Source organism: Ochotona curzoniae, unplaced genomic scaffold (genome assembly GCF_017591425.1).
Source record: "Ochotona curzoniae isolate NIBS_2020 unplaced genomic scaffold, NIBS_Ocur_1.0 contig_1302, whole genome shotgun sequence".
Taxonomy (NCBI): Eukaryota; Metazoa; Chordata; class Mammalia; order Lagomorpha; family Ochotonidae; genus Ochotona; species Ochotona curzoniae.
The window spans coordinates 5,581,445-5,600,276 of NW_024465035.1; the positions used below are offsets into that span (position 1 = coordinate 5,581,445).

Genomic DNA, 18,832 nt, shown 5'->3' on the forward strand with positions numbered 1-18,832 from the left:
AAAAAGTATAGATCAAAAAATTAATCTTTTTATACTAAAGCAGCTTATCTCTTTTTTTTTAATATACTGCATGCTTACTTTTTTTTAAAAAAGATTTATTTTTATTATTTTTTTATTGGAAAGACGGATATACAGAGAGGAGAGACAGAGAGGAAGATCTTCCGTCCGATGATTCACTCCCCAAGTGAGCGCAACGGGCCGATACTATGCCGATCCGAAGCCAGGAGCCTCTTCTGGGTCTCCCACGCGGGTGCAGGGTCCCAAAGCTTTGGGCCGTCCTTGACTGCCTTCCCGGGCTACAGGCAGGGAGCTGGAAGGGAAGCGGGGCTGCCGGGATTAGAACCGGCGCCCATATGGGATCCCGGGCGTGCAAGGCGAGGACCTTTAACCACTTGCGCCACCGCGCCGGGCCCCAGCTTATCTTTTATAATTCCATTTTTTTCCCACAAACTGTAGGAATCACCCTCACAGAGTCCAGCTCTTCTATTAAACTAAACATTAAGAAACTTGGTAAGTATATAGAATATTCTCCATTTCACTGCAGGTTGGCACGGAGTGAACACACACCTTTAAAATATTTTCACTTCTTAAACACACACATTGACATTATCCGGATAAACTCAAGCTCCCTGGAGCCCTCGGTGATCACGGTGGGGGCGAAGGGGGAAGAGCTGAGCCCTGGCAGGCGCAGGTCAGCTGCAGGCCAACCACACCTGCCTACACCTGCTCCAGCAAGCACATTCTCAGCCACTCCCTGAGCTTCTCAGTCCTTCCGGTTTTGCTGGAAAGAAGGACTCCACCGATGACACCACATCTTCCTCCAGCCTTCACTTTCCCAACCTCCTCAAGTTCACGTCTAAACCGCCCACGAAGAACAGCACTACAATCTGATAAGCAAGCAAGGCAGCCACTGCAAACCACAGGGCTGACTCAGAGAGTCAGCAGGCTCTGTCTGCACTTTCTACGCTTATTCTCTAACAAAAGACTTGCTTCGGGCTAGCATCATGGCACAAGGCCAGCACCCCACAGTGGCATTGTTCAAGTCCACCTGCTCTGCTTCTGAGCCATCTGCCTGCTAACTGCCCTAGGAAAGCAGCAGAGGACTGAAGTCCCTCCAACCTCGTGGGAAGCCTGGATGGAGTTCCAGGCTCCTTGCTTCAGCCTGGCGCAGCAAGCCCTGCCATGGGGAGACAAGTCAGCTGACAGACATGCACACTCCCCCATGCTCTCCTGCCCTGCCTTTCCAATAAACAAATGAGGAAAACACACCAAAAAAAGACTGCTTTTAAGTATTTCCCTTTGATGGGTTTTTCCATATAGTATCTTTCTGCAATACTTTCTTTTTACCCTCCCCGCACATGAGCAGCCACCGAGCACACAAAGCAATGGGGGGAAGTGAGGAAGCACTCTCCAGGGCAGTCCGACCAAACCTTCCGCAAGGATTCCTGCACCACCTGTGCCCCTGCTCCCCAAGCTGCAAGTGGCTAATCAAGCCCTGATGTGGCAGCTAACTGGGCTGCATTACAAAGTCCCAACCACTGCACTTCGGATCCAACCTCCTTGCAAATGCACCTGGGAAAGCAGCAGAAGACAACCCGAGTGCCCGGCCTCTGCCATCCCATGGGGAGACCAGAATGCGGCCCCAGGCTCCTGGCCATGTGGGAAGTGGAAGATTTCTCTCCTCCTCTCTCTCTAGCCCTGCCTTTCAAAATAAATATATCTTTTTTAAAAAAAATATTTTAACTCAAAATAATTTCAACTTCAGGGGGGAAAAAGAGGGTGCCATGGAGTGGACATGATGTCCCCTTTCCTGAAATAGTTTGGTACACACGTTTTTCTCAAAGACAAGGCCATCGTCGCCCACAACCAGAGTGCAATCCTCACCTTCCGAATGTTCAAAGTCAGCACGAGGCCCGGTCCATGGCCTCCCGCCAACCGTCTCTACCGTCCCACCTTTGTCTGTTACAGTAAAGCAGGGGGTGGGGGAGTGTCTTTCCTGCTGGACCATCCAAGGCTTCACACCCTGCGTTCCCAGATGTTCTTTCAAACTGAGATCAGTGGTTAGTTTTTTGTCTCCAGTGGCCTTGACTTCTTCAAGAAGAGTCCCTTTGTAAGACTGCTTATCAATTTGCAACCCCCCCAAAAAAAGAAAAAAAAAACACTTTCGGTTCATCTTTTCAGCTGGTGTGACACAAGCCATTCTGCGTCACCAGAACAGCAGTGACCAACCCAAGGGGGGCGTTCCTAAGACCTTTGAGTCTCTGGGCATAGGGGTCAGTCCTCCAAGCCCTGGGACTGGCGTGTTTATCACACACACACACACACACACACACACACACAAAGGCATGCTTACACGACGCACTGCTTCTTCAGGATTCTCTGTTCAGCAGAATCGCCGAACCACCGCGATGCACTGAACACACCCCCGAACCACCGTGATGCACTGAACACACCCCCGAACCATCGTGATGCACTGAACACACCCCCGAACCACCGTGATGCACTGAACACACCCCCGAACCACCGTGATGCACTGAATACACCCCCGAACCACAGTGATGCACTGAACACACCCACAAGAAAACAATTTCCAAGTTTTTGCCAGGAGGCTCAACACCTCTCTTCAAGAGCCACTTCCTGCCCAACTCCACAAAGAAAAAAAATCACAATCACTCAGGACTCCAGACAAATGGCATAACCGACATGTGTGCTCATCGGGGTCATGTATCCACTGCCAGCAAGCATGTTCTCGGGGGACATAAGGTCTACCTCTTAATTAGCAAGCGCTTTAGCAGGGCCACGGGGAGGCAGGGCTCCGGGTCAGGCCTTGCAGACGCCCCCTTCCTGCATCGCAGGCCTGGCATTGAGGGTGGGCTGCCTCCTGGACAAGCTTCCTCTGCACTGCAGCTTGTAAGAGCAGAAAGGAAGGCCAGCACTGGTTCCCCTCATTGGCCTCACACCCCCACCACTCCCCGTCCCTGCCATTCATTGCATAAAACTACTTAGCCTCCTGAGCTGCATGCAGCCTCAGATCTCAGATTCCAACCCTGGCCCCACTGGAGCAGGCTCTCGACCCAGCAACTCAAGCTTCCAGCTGGGTTCAAGTCCCACTACCACTCACAATTCCAGCTTCCTGGTCCCATGTGGGAGACTCGGAGCGGGTTCCAGGCTCCTAGCTTCCACCCGGCCCAGCTCGCTGCAGACAGGCAGAGCACGAAACAGACAAAAGCCTGATCTCTCTGGCTCTCTGCCTTTCATGTAAAATGTGAATAAAAAATTTTTTAAATGAAAATAAATCCCAGCTGCACCACGCACGGCTTGTATGATGGGAGAACCCACTTAAGTCAAGTGCCTCCACTTCTCACCAGCCTCCTCAAGGGCTGTTGTGGGCACAGAACCAACCATCAGAGCTGCCCGGCACAGCACGTCTCAGGTAATGAGCTTTCAGCAACTAGCAGCTCTTTCTGCGGCAGGTCCCCTGCTCGACAAACGGCAGCGAGTGGGAGAACGTCACACCCCAGGCCCTCACTCATTCCTGAACAGCCCAGGCAAACACCGTCCTCTCCCCGTTCTAAAAAGAAGGGGAAAGGAAAGGGCAAGCTGAGCAGGAGGCAGAATTCAAACCCAGCTCTCACATTGTCAGCAAAGTCTCGCCTCTGCTTTTCTGACCCCATGATAACAGCAAGCTGTGGTTTTCTTGAACAACTTCCAGCTAAGGGAATGTAACCATGGCCTTCCATCCACCTTCCCAGGGGAGACCTAGAAAACCAGACAGCTGCATAGGCAGCTGCCCAAGACCCCCCCTGAAGTGCTCTTCCTACTGGCTCCGGGGTCCACTCATTTTTTTTCTCCAACATTTTTAAGTGGGCCAAGTGGCCTGAAACCAGCCCCCACCTACCTACTGACAACAAGACAGAGCACACCCAGCTGAGCCCAGTCCCCTCGCCGTTGCTGAGGTCTGCTTGGCTAGGGTCACCCTGAATTCCACCCAAAGTTCTGCTCTGCAGGCTGCTTAACTATGAAGGCACCTGCCAAGAAGCGGAAGGTAGTTGTGAAATCTCCCTGGTGGGGAAGAGAGATGTCCTTGGAAGTCATCCTAAGAATCTGGGTGGCTCCTGCAGCGCCAGGAGCAGAGCACTCCCACTCTCGGCTCTGACACTCAGGCAGGGAACCCAGCAGGAAGAACCTGGAGGGGAGTTGGCTCCTGTTTGGGCCAATGGAGGATGATACAGTGACTGCACAGAATGCTCCAGAACGCAGAAAAAGCCATGAGGTTTTCCCCTGGGTATCCAGGGACCTGAGGTCTCAGATTAGGAAGGACACAGCCCTGGTTGACCAGCTCAGCTGAGCCTCCATTTAAGAGGCTGTGCTCAACCATCAGGCACATGACAGGGCCACTTCAGATGCCAACAGCCCCACTGACATGGGACTACAGCTGTAGGGGTGTTGAGACAGAGGTGAATGGCTGAGCTCCCCCTAACTTTCTCCCAGCTCCCGGCCCTTGGCCCACAGGCAAAACAACATGAAGGTGTTGAAGGTAAAATAGGAGCCAGAACAATGAAGGTGGCCAACGCACCCACTTCCTCTCCTCCTCCAGTCCAGCCAAAAGCAAGAACACGTTCCATCTGTGGTCTTCCAAGAGCAGCTGAATCCTCCACACTTGGCTGATACAAGGGTGGGGCGGATGAAGGGAGCTGGGGGCCCATTCATCACGCTCTGGTGGAGTCCAATGCCAAATAACCAATCAGCGTGTTTGTCAGCAGCAGGCTGTGCCGAGGTTATCAGCGACAGCGCCTATTCCTCTCATTGTCTGCCTGCCAGCGGTTTCTCTCTGTTGATGGCACAGCAAGCATTCATCTCTTAGATAATCCAGCAGAGGAAAACCAGGGCAAGAATAGAACAAAAATGTTCTAAACTTCCTTTGAGGAAATGTGAGGGAAGCAGGGTTCACCCAGCTCTCAGCAGGGGCCCAGGACCCTACCCGCTCTTGGCTCACATGTCCTGCAGAACGGCCACACTGCCCCGATGGAGGACCCGTCAGAGAGGGGAACCAGGCCTGGAAAAGCCACGTGCCTGCCAGAGGACAATGTGGGACAGATGTTGAATTCATCATCCGGCCAAACACACACACATACCCCACACGTTACAAACCCCCACAGCACGTGCCGGCAAGGAAAAACAACAGCTCCACAGGAAAAGGCTACAGCCCACAGGGAGCCTGGAGCTGTGCCAACCCGGGCATTTAAAAATTCTAAACAACAAACTCAGCCACCCTCATAGCCAGTCTTGTTTTGATGTGGAGCTGAAGGGCAGACACCGTGGTAAGTCACGCAATGGTAGCAACGTCAGCTAACCCTCTACAGCAGTCTACACGTGCACAACGGGCAGAGGGGCCAAGAGCCCACCCAATAGCTCTGCAGCTAAAAGGGGGATGTAGCCAGTCTGTCTGAGCCAATGGAGTCCATAAAGCAACATTAGGCAGGTATTTCTACATTCCAGCCAACAGCCCACACTAACACTGTTCTTGCTAAGACGGCCACAGGAAGCTCGCATGTACGACAGAACACAACTCTGTGTATTTAGGATGCTTACATCAGTGCCAGTGTGGTGGTGTAATAGGCTGATCCTCAATCTGCCGTGTAGGCATTAAATATGGGTATCAGTTTGAGTTCTAACTGTTCCACTTCTGATCCAGCTGCCTGGTACCGGCCTGGAAAAATGGCAGAGGATGGACCAAGGCCTTGGTCCACCCACATGGAAGACCCAAAAAAAGCTCCTGGCTCCTGGCTTCAGACCAGCCCCAGCTCTGGCCATTGCAGCCACTTGGAGAGTGAACCAGCAGATGGAAAATCTATGTCTTTTCTCTTTCTCTAACTCTTCCAAGTAAGATTAACGAAATATTCTTTAAAATAAAGACTTCTCATATTCAGATACATTCACTAACTGAAGAGCTAAATCCCTCCATATTTGCAGTGTTTTCTTTGTGTTTTATAAGTTGGAGTACAAGCTGAGCCAAACCCCTAAAATCCAGAAGCAGGATTCAGCCTCCTGTCTCCTTCAGCCCTGGGTGTCGCTGCCTGTCCTCTAGCTAAAGGACTCCACTGACTTGAGGGGATGAACGAGCTGGCCTTGACCACCGGACTCTGGGAGTTATCTGCTTTCTCTAATGGAGAACAAACTGCAATGGCTACTGCTGTCCTGGAGAGAACTCCAGGTCCGGGCAGAATGTAACTGCCACCTCTGTTACTTCCAGACCAAGGGAAGCCCAACCCAACCATCGAAAACTCCCTAAAGGACGTGGACACCATCACTGACCGGTCACAAGGAAGGTCACAAGCTCTTCTGACCAACCAGGAACTCAAACACAAACTAATCACCTCTCTGCCCCAATTCAGGCTGCAAGAACATTAACCCCTAACTCCACAAGGAGCCTGGGAATTAAGCAATAGCTGCCCAGCTCCTTGCTCTGCACTTTGCAATAAATATCCAATTATTTTTCCACCACCATACTGTCAACAACTGGTTTTCTGCACATCCGGCAAACAGACCCAACTTGGGGGGGGCAGGAATTTACAACAATGCCATCAACCAGTGTGGGATGTTGTGTGGCGACAAAACAAGGGTTTCTTGACTGTAAACAATCCTAAAATGCCTTTAAAACACTCTGCATTCCTCCATGAGTGACCACAGTCAGACTTGAACAAAGCACTAATTCACTCAGCAAGCCCATAAACATCAGGGTTTATCCAAGGTTTTCCCGATCAGCCTGCACAGCCTCTGGAATTCCTTCCACATCCCTGTCACCTCTGGCTCAGAAAGACATCTTTTTAAAACACACTTCATTCCCTCCTGCCACTCCTGCCCGTGACGATTACAGAGCGTGCACGTTATCGACAATTCTGAAACACGCCACGAGGAAAACGAGACCATCCGCACTGAGCAGCTCCAAGGACCCCCTGGTGACATCAGAGGAGCCACTGTCCCCGCACTGGGCTTCTGAGACCAGGCAGGGAGGGAATGTGCCCCCGCACACTGTGAATCTATACTGTTGTGGAGCACAAGGCCAGCCACGTGCAGCACCATTTGGACATGGGCAACGTCAAGCTGCGGGGAGTTCTCAAGTCCGACTTCTGATTTCTTGCGTCTGTGTCATTGAACAAGCAGTCCACATGCCTCAGCCCACACTGGGAATCAGCTCTGTTCACAACCTTTCTGTCACACACACACACACTTGTCCCTCACAAATGGGTTCACATACACTCGACATACACCTTCTGCTAAAGGGATCATAGGAGCTTGTCCATATTCACACATATCATCATTGTTTTTTTTTTTAAAGATTTATTTTTATTATTTTTTTATTGGAAAGGCGGATATACAGAGAGGAGAGACAGAGAGGAAGATCTTCAGAGAGGAAGATCTTCCGTCCAATAATTCACTCCCCAAGTGAGCCGCAACGGGCCGATACTATGCCGATCCGAAGCCAGGAGCCTCTTCCGGGTCTCCCACGCGGGTGCAGGGTCCCAAAGCTTTGGGCCGTCCTCGACTGCTTTCCCAGGCCACAGGCAGGGAGCTGGAAGGGAAGCGGGGCTGCCGGGATTAGAACCGGCGCCCATATGGGATCCCGGGCGTGCTAGGCGAGGACCTTAACCACTTGCGCCACCGCGCCGGGCCCATATCATCATTGTTTTTAAAATTTTATTTATTTGAAATGCAGAGTTAGAGGGGGAAGGAGCGGAGAGAGAGGAGACCTTCCCACCTGCCAGGAGGGCCAGGCCAGAGTCAAGAGTTAGGAAACTCCATCTGAATTTCCCACATGAGTGGCAGGGTTCAAGCACGTAGGCTAACTTCCACCGCCTTCCCAGGTACATACTTAGGCAGCAGAATCAGAACTGGAGTAGCCGGGACTCGAATCAGTGCCCACAAGAGAAGCTGGCATGGCCGGCAGTGGTTTAAGCCATTGTAGCACAACAGCAAACCAGCCCCATACATGATTTGTTCTAGTGTGAAGGGCCACTCAGCGTGCTAACATCCCACATGGCACAGAATCTTCCACTTGCATGAGACAGCACTTCGATGAACCGAGTGGGACTGGGGCGAGAACAGAGCACGGGGCTGGACCTCCCTGCTCCAGAACCAAGCACCGGGACCTCTGTATGCCTCAGTTCTGCTCTCTGTAACACACAGGCAACACCACCTGTCTCATTAAGCTGTACCAAGGGGCCGGTGCTGTGGCTTGAAGCGTAAAGCTCCACCTGAGACACTGGCATCCCATACGGGCACTGGTCGGGGCCCCGCTGCTCCACTTCCCATCCAGCTTCCTACTAATGGACCTGGGAAAGGAGCAGCAAACGGGCCAAAGCGTAAGGACCCTGCCCCCATCCAAGGGAGACCCAGAAGAAGCTCCTGACTCCTGGCTTTACACCAGCACAGCTCTAGCTGTTGTGACCATTTGGGGAGTGAACCAGTGGCTAAAAGATCACTCTGTCCCCTTCAATGTATAACTCTTTCAAATAAGTAAATCTTAAAAAAAAAAAAATTGGTGCTGAGAATCCAATGAGTTCAATCTACACAAAGCAGCATGCCTAGAACTTGGTAGATAGGCATGTGGTCACTGGCCGACATAATCGTTACTGTAGGTTAGGAGACCAAAGGCAGCCAGCCAAGATGGACAGGAGCCACCACAGCACAGCCTCCCCTCCTCCCCAGCGACGGTGGCAACCATATTTACAATCAGCTTACGAAGCACCCTGGACCGGACACATGAAGCAATCTTAGGGTCACTCAGCTGCTCAAGAGGCAGCCTGCTATTACTCATTCACTCGACACCAAATGCTCACGGAGCACGCCTACGCCAGGCGAATTCCACAGCAAGACAGGACTCACCCGGACACAGTGCATGCCCAGGGCGACCCAGGAACGAGCTAAAATCCCACCCTGCCATGATCCTGGCCTGGACAAGCCCCTTCTCTGGGCCCTCGCACAGTGTAGGTCCTGGAGGAGAAGGAGGGCAGCGCCCTTGCCAGGCCCCAGGACCACGTTCTTGGGACCTTCATATCTGACACCTGACACGATGGGAATGGCCTTAACCCTCCTGCCACTTCTCCTCCCATTCACCAACAAGAGTGGAAGCACCTCCTCCCTCAATACCTGCCCCTGCCTCCAAAAAGGAGCTTGAGGGAGACGGGCAGCCCTGGCCTTGAAGACAGGAAGTTGTCTCTCAGGTTGAGAATTCCCTAGACAGAAGTCTTACTGCTCCACACTCACCTCCCCACCCCCTCTCGCCTCTGGGTCTACAAGCTCCAAACAGGACTGCTCTGATTGTGTTTTGTTTTGAAGACAACACATCTGCTGGCTTCCGGTGGGGGGCAGTGCACCACCCTGGAACAGCCAGCTGCCAAGGAGCCAGGACAAGGATGAACACCCTGCCTACATGCGTTTAGAAAAATAGACACACACACATATGTATGGAATACTGCAAATCTTGATTCTAATTAGACAGTCTCCATATGCATTTGCTTAGCAAACTGAAAGATAATAGCTCTATAGAATATGTATTTTAAATTACATCAACACAGGGCCAACTGGTGGTATAGCAAGCTAATCCTCCCTCTGTGGCACAGGTATCTCATATGGGCACTAACTCAAGTCCTGGCTCTTCCAGTTCCCTTCCAGTTCTGTGCCTGTGGCCTGGAAAAGCAGTGGAAGATGGCCCAAGTGCTTGGGACCCCGCACCCATGTGGGAGACCTGGAAGCATCGCCTGGCTCCTGGCTTCAGACTGGCCTAGCTTTGGCCCTTGCAGTCATTTCAGGAGTAAAACAGCAGATGGAAATCTCTCTCTCCCTCTGCCCTTCAAATACAAATAAATAACTCTGAAAAAATTGCATCAGCACATTACTTTTGATGTCCTGTCCTTGCAGGGTAGTTACACACCCACATGACCCACCTCTCTCTGACTCAGCTACTTCCCTCCTATCCACTACTTGTCCATGCCTGGCGCTTGGGGCCCCTGGCTGGGCCACATTTCCACCTGAGTCCTGGCCAGTCCCTCCATGTGGCCCCAGAGTTCACTGTTTCTGGACATATACTAGACTTCGTAGCTCCCTCCTACCCTCACAGTGCCCGGCCCCTCCATGCCTTACCACTCTAGCACCTGTCCCTGTGTATTTCAATTGCTTCTTGTCCTCTCTGTGCTTTACAATGGGAGTCTCATGAGGGCAAGGTCTTCGGTCCATCATCTCTCCATCACCTAAAATTGTCCCCGGCCCACAGCAGGTGCTCACCAAGTGCTTGCCAACTTCCTGTTGAAAGTTGAGCTATGCGTCAGCGGGAAACTGTTTATTTTCTTAAGTGAAAAACATTGGGCTCCCATCCAAAGGCCCGTCTGGTGGGAAAGCTGGCTGGCTCTGATACAGATCAGAGGGCAAAGGGGACCCAGACCTGCTCAACCAGGGCAGAAGCGAACTTGGTCTCAGAAAGAGGCAGGAGTGGCTGTGTACAGAGGTCTCTGCAGCCTCCCCAACGTCGAGCAGCAGCCAGGACCTGCAGTCCAGCACACAGCTCCAGCGCAGGAGCAGCGTCTCAACCCAAGGGGCCTGCAGACAACAGCGGGGGAAGAGGGGAGAGCTGGGAGAGAGGGGGAGAGAGAGGGGGTAGAGGGGGAGTGGGAGAGGGGAAGGAGGGGAGGAGGAGAGGGGGAGAGGGGGAGAGGGGGAGAGGGAGGAGAGGGAGGAGAGGGAGGAGAGGAGGAGAGGGGGAGAGGGGGAAAGGGGGAGGGGAGGAGAGGGAGAGGGGGTAGGGGGAGAGGGGGAGAGGGGGAGAGCGGGAGAGGGGGCGGCTGCCAAGGTGCCAAACACTCCCACTGCTCACCTTGGGCAAACAAAGGCAAACAGAGGCAGCACGATCCTCCCACCCTGCCTGGGGCGCCTGAAGTGAGGAGTGAGTTTTTAGGTGCAAGGAAAATGTGTGTTACCTCTCATTCCCTTTGTCCATGACCTTTTGAAGTGCACTGTATAGAGAATTCTCATGATTTGGGGGTTTCACGTTCATCTACATACTAAGCTTTTCATTGGTCTCTTAATTTCAGAGGCAGAAAGACCGAGGGCTCCCACCTGCTGGTTCAATCTACAGCAAGGCGGGGTGTAGACAGCCAGAGCCTAGAGTTGGGAACTCAACCCACGGCCCCGCCCCCTGGGTGGCAGAAACCCATTTGCCTGAGCCATCCCTGCTGCCTCCCGGGCTCGGTGTTAACAGGAAGCTGGAATTGGGAGTCAGAGCCAAGGAATGAACTCAGAGACTCTGATGGGGAATGCAAGCATCCACTAGGCCAACCACCTCCTCCAACCTGGTAACATTTACAAGGGGCGGGGTAGTGCAGCAGGTGAAGTCACCGCTTGGGATGCCCACACCCCACATCCCAGGGCCAGTTTCAGCTCTGATTGTTGTTCTTCCGGTTCAGCTTCCCATGAATGCATCCTAGCAGGCCTCAGGTGGCGGCTTAAGCGCTTGGGTCCCCATCACCCATGAGAGCCAGATGGAATTTCTGGCTCCCAGCGTCATCCCGGCTCAGCCCAGCCCTGGCTGTTGCAGGCATTTGGGGAGTAAACCAGTAGATGGCAATCTATCTCTCACTAGCTTGCTCGGCCTTTCAAGTTAATGATAACCTTAATCACAGACACGCCGGGAACAGTGGAGACTGCCTCTCCGGATGGCCCAGTCCCTGCTGCGGCCAAACACGGCCTACTGTTTCAGCACTCCTGCTGGGGCATCCTCTTGGTGGTCCACTTAAGCGCCCTCTGTGCATGTGTCTGTGTTGGGGCGGGGGAGGGTTGCTTTTACAAGTGGCCCATAAGTCAGTGCTGCCCAGTGCTCCTCTCCGACAGAGAATCCAAGTCCAGAGGTAACCCTGAGCTCCATGGCCATGAAGCAATTTTAACATAAGCATAAGGAAATTACAGCGTCTTGAAAGACAAGCTCACAGAAAACAAGGTTACGGACTCAGGCTGATAAGAACGCAGGGTCCAGAGGCCCGCAGGGCCTGGTGCAACTGCACCCAGGAAGGAGGCTTTAGTTCTTAGCACTGGCACCTCTGTGCAACACAACTGGCCTGAGACAAGACCCCTCAGACAGCCCCTCACCTGTCCCCGTGCAACTGCCCTAGCTGCGGCTCTCTGCACACAGGTCCCTCCGGCAACCACGGGCCTGCCCAGGTTACCCGGCTCGCCCACTGCCCCATCACGGCTGGTCCTGACCCACCTCCCTCTCACCCACAAATGTACAGTGGCCACCAAGACCTGGGAGTCCCCAGAGAAGTAAGCTAAGCACAAAATACACCCCAGCTCTGCAAGACTTTAGTGCAACAATGGAACAACACCTCAAGGATCTATTTCGTGTGTGTGTGCACGTGAAGTGATCCCTTGTTAAAATGACACTATTCCAGCTAACTCACTATGCTACCTCTTAGCATGCCAGCAAAGGAATCTTTATTCAGTAGGCTGACCTGTCCTCCAGGTCAGTCTGGGAGGACACGGCTGGGAGGAGAGCAGTCAGCCTCACGGCCCAGCCCCAGCCACTCGACGGCTCACCCCATAGACGGCCCAAGGCTTCTCTGGGGCAGGGCAGGAAACACCTGTCTGGTGGCTTCCTGTGACACACAGATGCATATGTGCACGCACAACTGGGCTGGGAAATCAGGGTTAAAAAGTTTCAAAGATGTGGGCTGGCACCGTGGTATAGCACACCAAGCTTCCAGCAGATGCTCTGGCACCCCACATGGGTACCAGTTTGAGTCACCATGGCTCCACTTCCCTGTTAATGGCCTAGGAAAACAGAGGCTGGCCCAGCTGCTTGAGCCCCTGCATCCATGTGGGAGACCCAGGTGAGGCTCTTAGCTCCAGGCTTCAGGTCAGCCTGTCTTGACCACTGCATATATTTGGGAAATGAATCAGCAGATGGAAGATCTTTCTGTCCCTCCCTCTCTATCTATAACTCTGCTTTTCAAATAAATCCTTAAATTAAAAAATAAATAAATAAATCAGTATTTGCTTAAGAAAGCTTAAAAGATGAACTATTTCACCCCCAGAAGACAGGTACCACGTGAGCCACGATGTGGGGGTACAAAACACATCATCACCTACCGTCCATAGCAGCTGCCGATCAGGGGTCCCCAGCCCCTGAAATGTAGCTATTGTGACCCGGCACTGACTTCTTAAATTTACTTCATTTTAATTTTGAATTCAAACTGTCACATGTTGCACATGGCTCCTACACTGGACAGAACAGTTCCTCCTGACTGTGGTGATGGAATAGGATCAGTTAACATTAAAAAAGAAACAAAAACAAAAAACCAAAACCTACAGCCCTGTTGTAACAGCAGGGGTGCTGCGGTCTGCAAAATTCCAAGTCTGAGATTCAGAGAGCTCAACCTCACACAGACTCCACCCCTGGTAAATGAAAAGCCACTGAAATAAACACACACACATAGCAGGAGGGACTGCCAGGGCTTGGGGCTCCTGCTTCAGCCATGCGGAGGGCGGTGGGGTGGGTGTGGGATCCTGCGGACCCTTCCCACAGCTTCCAGGAACACCTCTTCCACCCCACCCCACCACACACAGGCAGCTTGTACATTCCAGTACATTCTACTCCTCCCTCCCGCCCCCTCATGCCAGAGCCAAATATTGCCTTGACCTTCCGAGCGGTGGCCATTCTAGCCATGTCCTACACCACACCAACTACTCCCCCGCAGGGCCTCGCATTCCTCTAGCTTTGGCTCATCCCACAGCCCCGGGAGGACACGTGCCGGGTTTGCTCAGGTTTGCTGAGTTCAGGAAAACTCAGAAAGGGTAGAGACTAATTGGCAACTAGGAAGAATGCTCACTTGCTTGTTTACACTCAGATTAGAAAAAAAAAAAAAAAGAAAGAAAGAAAGAAAGAAAGAAAGAAAGAAAGAAAGAAAGAAAGAAAGAAAGAAAGAAAGAAAGAAAAAAGAAAAGAAAGAAAGAAAATGCTAATGAAATTCAAATCAACTTCCAGTCGCTTAAGAATTTTCCCAGCAGGAAAGCCCTTCCCAGTCTAAACAGCTTCTGGTGATCATTAAGATAATTACATCGTGCACACAGCAAAAACAACGCAAAAAGCGGCGGAGACATGGAAAGGGGAAAGGGCAAATGATCTGGCCAGCAGAGCCAAAAGCTGCTGTGAGACCCAGGGGCTGGCACCTGCCCCTCGTGCCCTGCGAAAAGGCCGCCTTCAATCTCACAGCGTCTGTGACAGCAAAGACCGCGGCTGATTTTCTGCTTTGTCCTTTTCTCTCTCCCAGACTCAAAAATCCGGGACTTTCAGCATTGTGTAATGCTCCACGCTGGCCCCTTGGAGCCTCCCAGATAAAAAAACACTTGAAATTGGATCCACACGCAGCCCGCCCACAGGTCACGCTCACTGGCTGGCTGCTTCCCTCAGCAGGCAGCAGGCACCTCCCCGCCCGAGCGGACACCCCTCTCGGAGGAATGGGGACCCAGCTCCGTACCTCCAATTCAGTCTCCCGGCGGTTGATGTCATCTGTGGATTGATTTAACTTCTCCAATTCTCCCTGGGGGATGGGAAGGGGTAAAAAAAAAAAAAAAAGACTTAAAAAAATCTGTTTCCACAATAAATCAGTTCCATAACCTCAAACTTTAGTCCCAGCCCAGCGTGCAGCAGGTTGGGCAACAAGTGCAGGGTTAGGCCAGGAGAGCCCATCAAGGTCAAGATCTCTGCCACCCTTTGGTTGTGACATCCCGACGAACCCCTGTACCTCCTCTTGCAGGTACAGGCGTTCGGGAAGACTACCTGTGACCATGGGGTTAGCAGCCCTGTCTAAACACCACTACACGCCTCAGAGCAAGAAAAGAAAGCTATCCTACAATTCAGACCAAGCCAAATTATTTTTATTAACCCACAATTAAACCATTGAAATCAAAGGCAGATTCGTGGCATCAACCATCCGTCCTTGTCTATTTCTCAATCTCTTTTCACTCTAGTGATAGGTTTCAAAAACAGGGGGAAAAATTAGGAATCAGTTAACATTAAAAAAAAAAAAACCCTACAGCCCTGTTGTAACAGCAGGGGATCCTAATTCCTTAAATTAACACAAGTTGATATTTTGCAAAGAAAAAAAAAAGTTCCCCATGTGAAGTTAGTTCATCTTTAAAATAAAGCCCCAGGCTAACAGAATTCCACACCTTAAATACAAGATTTATTTGCCAATCCAGCCACATGAAGTTCATCAATCCAATTCTTTCCACCTGATATCTATCTTGCTCATCTGCCAAAACAATTTACTTAACCCCCAACCACTAAGTCAGCTTTTAATTAATTTGAGCACTAAATAAATACATAAATAAATAAATAGGGCTCCAGAAACCGCAGAGCAGGCTTAAAAGCAGTATACATATTTTTAAAAGATGATTTATGAAAGGGCAGAAAAACGGGTCTGGGAAGGAATCTGCTGTGTTTTTTTTTCTGTTTGAGAGGGGCGGGGGGAGGGGAGCGAACGAGGTCAGGCTGTCACTCCCACACGCCGACTTGGAAATCGTTTTTTAATCATCTCTCTCGGAAATGGAGGCGCAGGAAAGCAGGGCCAAGCCGCCGGCCGTGTCCACCGCCGTCTTCGCGCATCGAATGTGCCCGATTTCTGTTCATTAGCCAGAGGGAAAACGCAGGGTTTTAAACCACCGCGGGGCAAGCGCAGCACGTTAAGCCGGGGGCGAGGAGTCCGGGGGGCGGGGGGACCCTTGGTTTGCTAACAATGAACCCAGGGAGCAGCAGCACGGCTCAGTCCGGGCACCTCCGCCAGGTGACAGCTCCCAGCCAGCCCGAGGCTCACGCCCACGCTGCGGGCGCGGACGACGCCCACCAGTCCCCGGCCGCCCTGGGGCCCGGCGCTGCGGACTCGGCCACAGCGTCCGTCACCCGAGAGCCGGCGACCGTGCAGTGCCGCTGGCGCCGCGAACCAGGCTGCGGGTACCCCAAGACCAGCCAGGCGCCCCCGCCCCCTTTTCTCTTTGTTGCACATTCGCCCTTCCAAACCGCCGGGCGGCGCGGCCACCCCTGGGTACCCCAGCTCTGCGGGAGGATCTCCCGCTCCATAGACCGTATCCACGCAGGCACTGCAGCCTCCCGGCCGGGGGGATTAGAAAAGAAAGGGGGGGTGGTCCTCCGTCCAACCCTCTCCGCTCGCCCGGACTCGACGCTGGGCGCTGAAGGCGCCGGACGAGCGTACACACGGTCTCCGAGACAGCCCTCGCGGAGCCGGCGTGCGGGGCGCGCTCTGTGCGCCCTACCTGGATCCGAGGGTCCACCTCCTCTTCCTCCTCCTCCTCCTCCAGGCACCGCTCCATGCCCTCCTCCGCCTCCTCCTCCACGTCCCGAACCGGCGGCAGGCACTCGGCCGGCTCCTCGGAGCGGCTCCGCTTCGTCGCCGCGTCCATGCGAGCAGCGCCCGGGACGCCCACGCGCAGCGGCCGCTGGAGCGCAGAGGGGTCGCGGCGGCGCAGGCTCGCCCTTGCCGTTCCCCGCCCCGGAGCGCGGCAGGCGGCGACGCCAAGCAGCCGCGGCCGCCCCCTTCCTGCGGCTGCGGGCAGCGCAGCGTCACCCCGCCCGCGCGAGGCCAGTGCCACGGCCCCCGAGCCCGTCACAGACGCCCTGGGAGGCCCTGCAGCCTTCCGTGGGCTTTCACGGGAGCCCGGGTGAGCCGAACCTGAACGCCGCCACGCCACGCCACGCGTGGGAGAGAGGGTTAGGTACCAGCCCCTTACAGGGCTCTGCGGAATCCTTGCAGCTTTGCTCAGGCCCCTGGATCCAGACCCCAGGGCCGCCTTAGCCCGGAGGCTGCAGCTACTAGAAGGTTCCTGAGAACCGGGTTCTGAACGCGCACGGGGGGCTTTGAAAAAGGAGCGCGTGGCCGCACCACGTGGGGATCCATTGTCCTCAGATTCCGCTACCCAGTCTGAGGTCGTCCTGAACTGGCTGTGCGCTTCTACCTGGATAGGCAAGGAGCTAGAAGCCAGTCCGTTGGATGCCCCCCGGGGCTGGACCCACCCCGGCGTCGGGTTTGAGTGCCAGTGTGGTGGCCTACCCAACCATGACGATTGGGACCATCACAAAAGGCCCCTTTGGAAGGACCACTGTGATGTGGGGAGGGCAAGGTCAGATGCCCTTGGAGAGCTGGGGGGAGCACATTGCCAATGGCCGATGTCCAGATCTTCACCACAACTGCAGGTTGAATACACTTTGAACAGAGAAGTTGTTAAGGAGGTTGAGTGCAAACTTGCTTAAATAAACAGCGTCTTTCTGGCCGACTGTGGTCAAAGCCACCTGGACAACCTACTTGGGATGGTTGCATCCAAAGCAGAGCAAGGTAGCACATGCTAGCACAGTGGTGCGCTCTGCAAAGATGGGGGCTGGTCCCTGGAAGTGATGCAGGTGTGTTCCATGGTGTGCTTCTGAAAAGCTTACACCTGCTGGGTCCTCTGGAAGGGCCAGGTGAGTCGGAGGTTCTGGGAGATGTTTTGAAACACCGAAGGGCCGAATTGCTCTTGGCTTTCCAGTAATAGCAGAAGGTGGAGGCAAGATGGCCACAGTCACTCAGAGGCATGAGATACACCTGTCACAGAGGACATTCAGCCCACCTGTGAACAGCTGAGACAGGCGTGGAGAAAGACCCGGAGAGCTCCTGACTCCTGGCTTTGGATTGGCTCAGCTCTGGCCGGTGCAGCCATTTAGGGAGTGAGCCAGCAGATGGAAGAACTTTCTGTTTCTCCTCTCCATAACTCTGATCTGCTGTTCCAACAAAAGCAAATCTTAAAAATAAATTTTAAAACGAAATGAAATTAAAATGTTAGTGATGGTTACCATGGGCACGGGAGATAGGTGGAGTTTACTCAAGGACAGGCGCGTCATTTTGATGTCACCCTGGAATGTGGCACGCCCCGAGACAGCTGGACTGTGTCCAGGCCAATAGTGGACAAAGGCCAACACCCCTTGATGTATCAGAACCCAAGCAGGGCTGGTATCAGCACCCACGTCAGCAGGAGTATAAATCCTTGTTCTCATTATCTCGTTCACTCTTTCCTACCTGCAGCTTCTTCCTCTCCTGCCCGTTCCTCCCGCTGCCGAGGAACGGACTTCTCTTTGCATAATAAAGGCTGTTTGTACTCTGTCGGTGTGGTCCGCGGATCTAACAGTACAGACCATACAACATAGCACAAATGGGGTGAACTCAAACAACACATCTTCTAGTTCCCTGGGGTCTGTGTCATGGCTGAGGGCTCTGCTGGGGTCTCACAGACAGAGTCAGCACTGGCTGAAGAGCTGCTTGCACCCTCACAAGGGGTGCTGCTAGAATACAGTCCGTTGTGGTTGTAGGACTAAGGTCCCCACATCCTTGCTCTCAGCCGGGGCACCCTCAGCTCCCGGAAGCCACTTGCATCTTCAGAGCCAGCAACAGAGAATCCCGCGTGTGTTGGCTTCCTCTACATTTCAGTCTGCTGCTCTGCAAGAACCCAGACCCTCCTCAGGGTCCCCTGATCAGCTCAGGCCCACCTAACCTAGTTTCCCCTTAAAGTCAGCTGAGCCTTGGATGTAGCCCAGTCCCAGGAGTGACTATGTCATCGTGTTTACAGATGCTCAAAACAACACACGAGTCTGTACACAGGAGGCAGGAAATGGGTTACTTTGCTAATCCTGCCTTTCACACATACTAAAAAGTTGTCTTCGATAACAAAACGCTAGAGACAATATTGCTTATACACCAGAGATGCGTTTCACAGCCCTGGCAGCGGGGATGAGAGCAGG

General features: G+C 53.1%; 1 protein-coding gene across 1 annotated transcript in view; it reads right to left on the reverse strand.

Annotated features, from left to right (window-relative positions):
* The window catches only part of SH3BP5 (SH3 domain binding protein 5), a 41,488-nt gene extending 25,002 nt beyond the window's left edge, over window positions 1–16,486 (reverse strand). The window contains exons 1-2 of the mRNA XM_040963129.1: window positions 16,321–16,486; window positions 14,526–14,588 (exon numbers count right to left, since the gene is read on the reverse strand). Of these exons, the coding sequence (XP_040819063.1) occupies window positions 14,526–14,588; window positions 16,321–16,467 (210 nt within the window). The 5' untranslated portion in view covers window positions 16,468–16,486. The remainder of the gene's footprint in view (window positions 1–14,525; window positions 14,589–16,320) is intronic.
* Window positions 16,487–18,832: the final 2,346 nt, after the last annotated feature.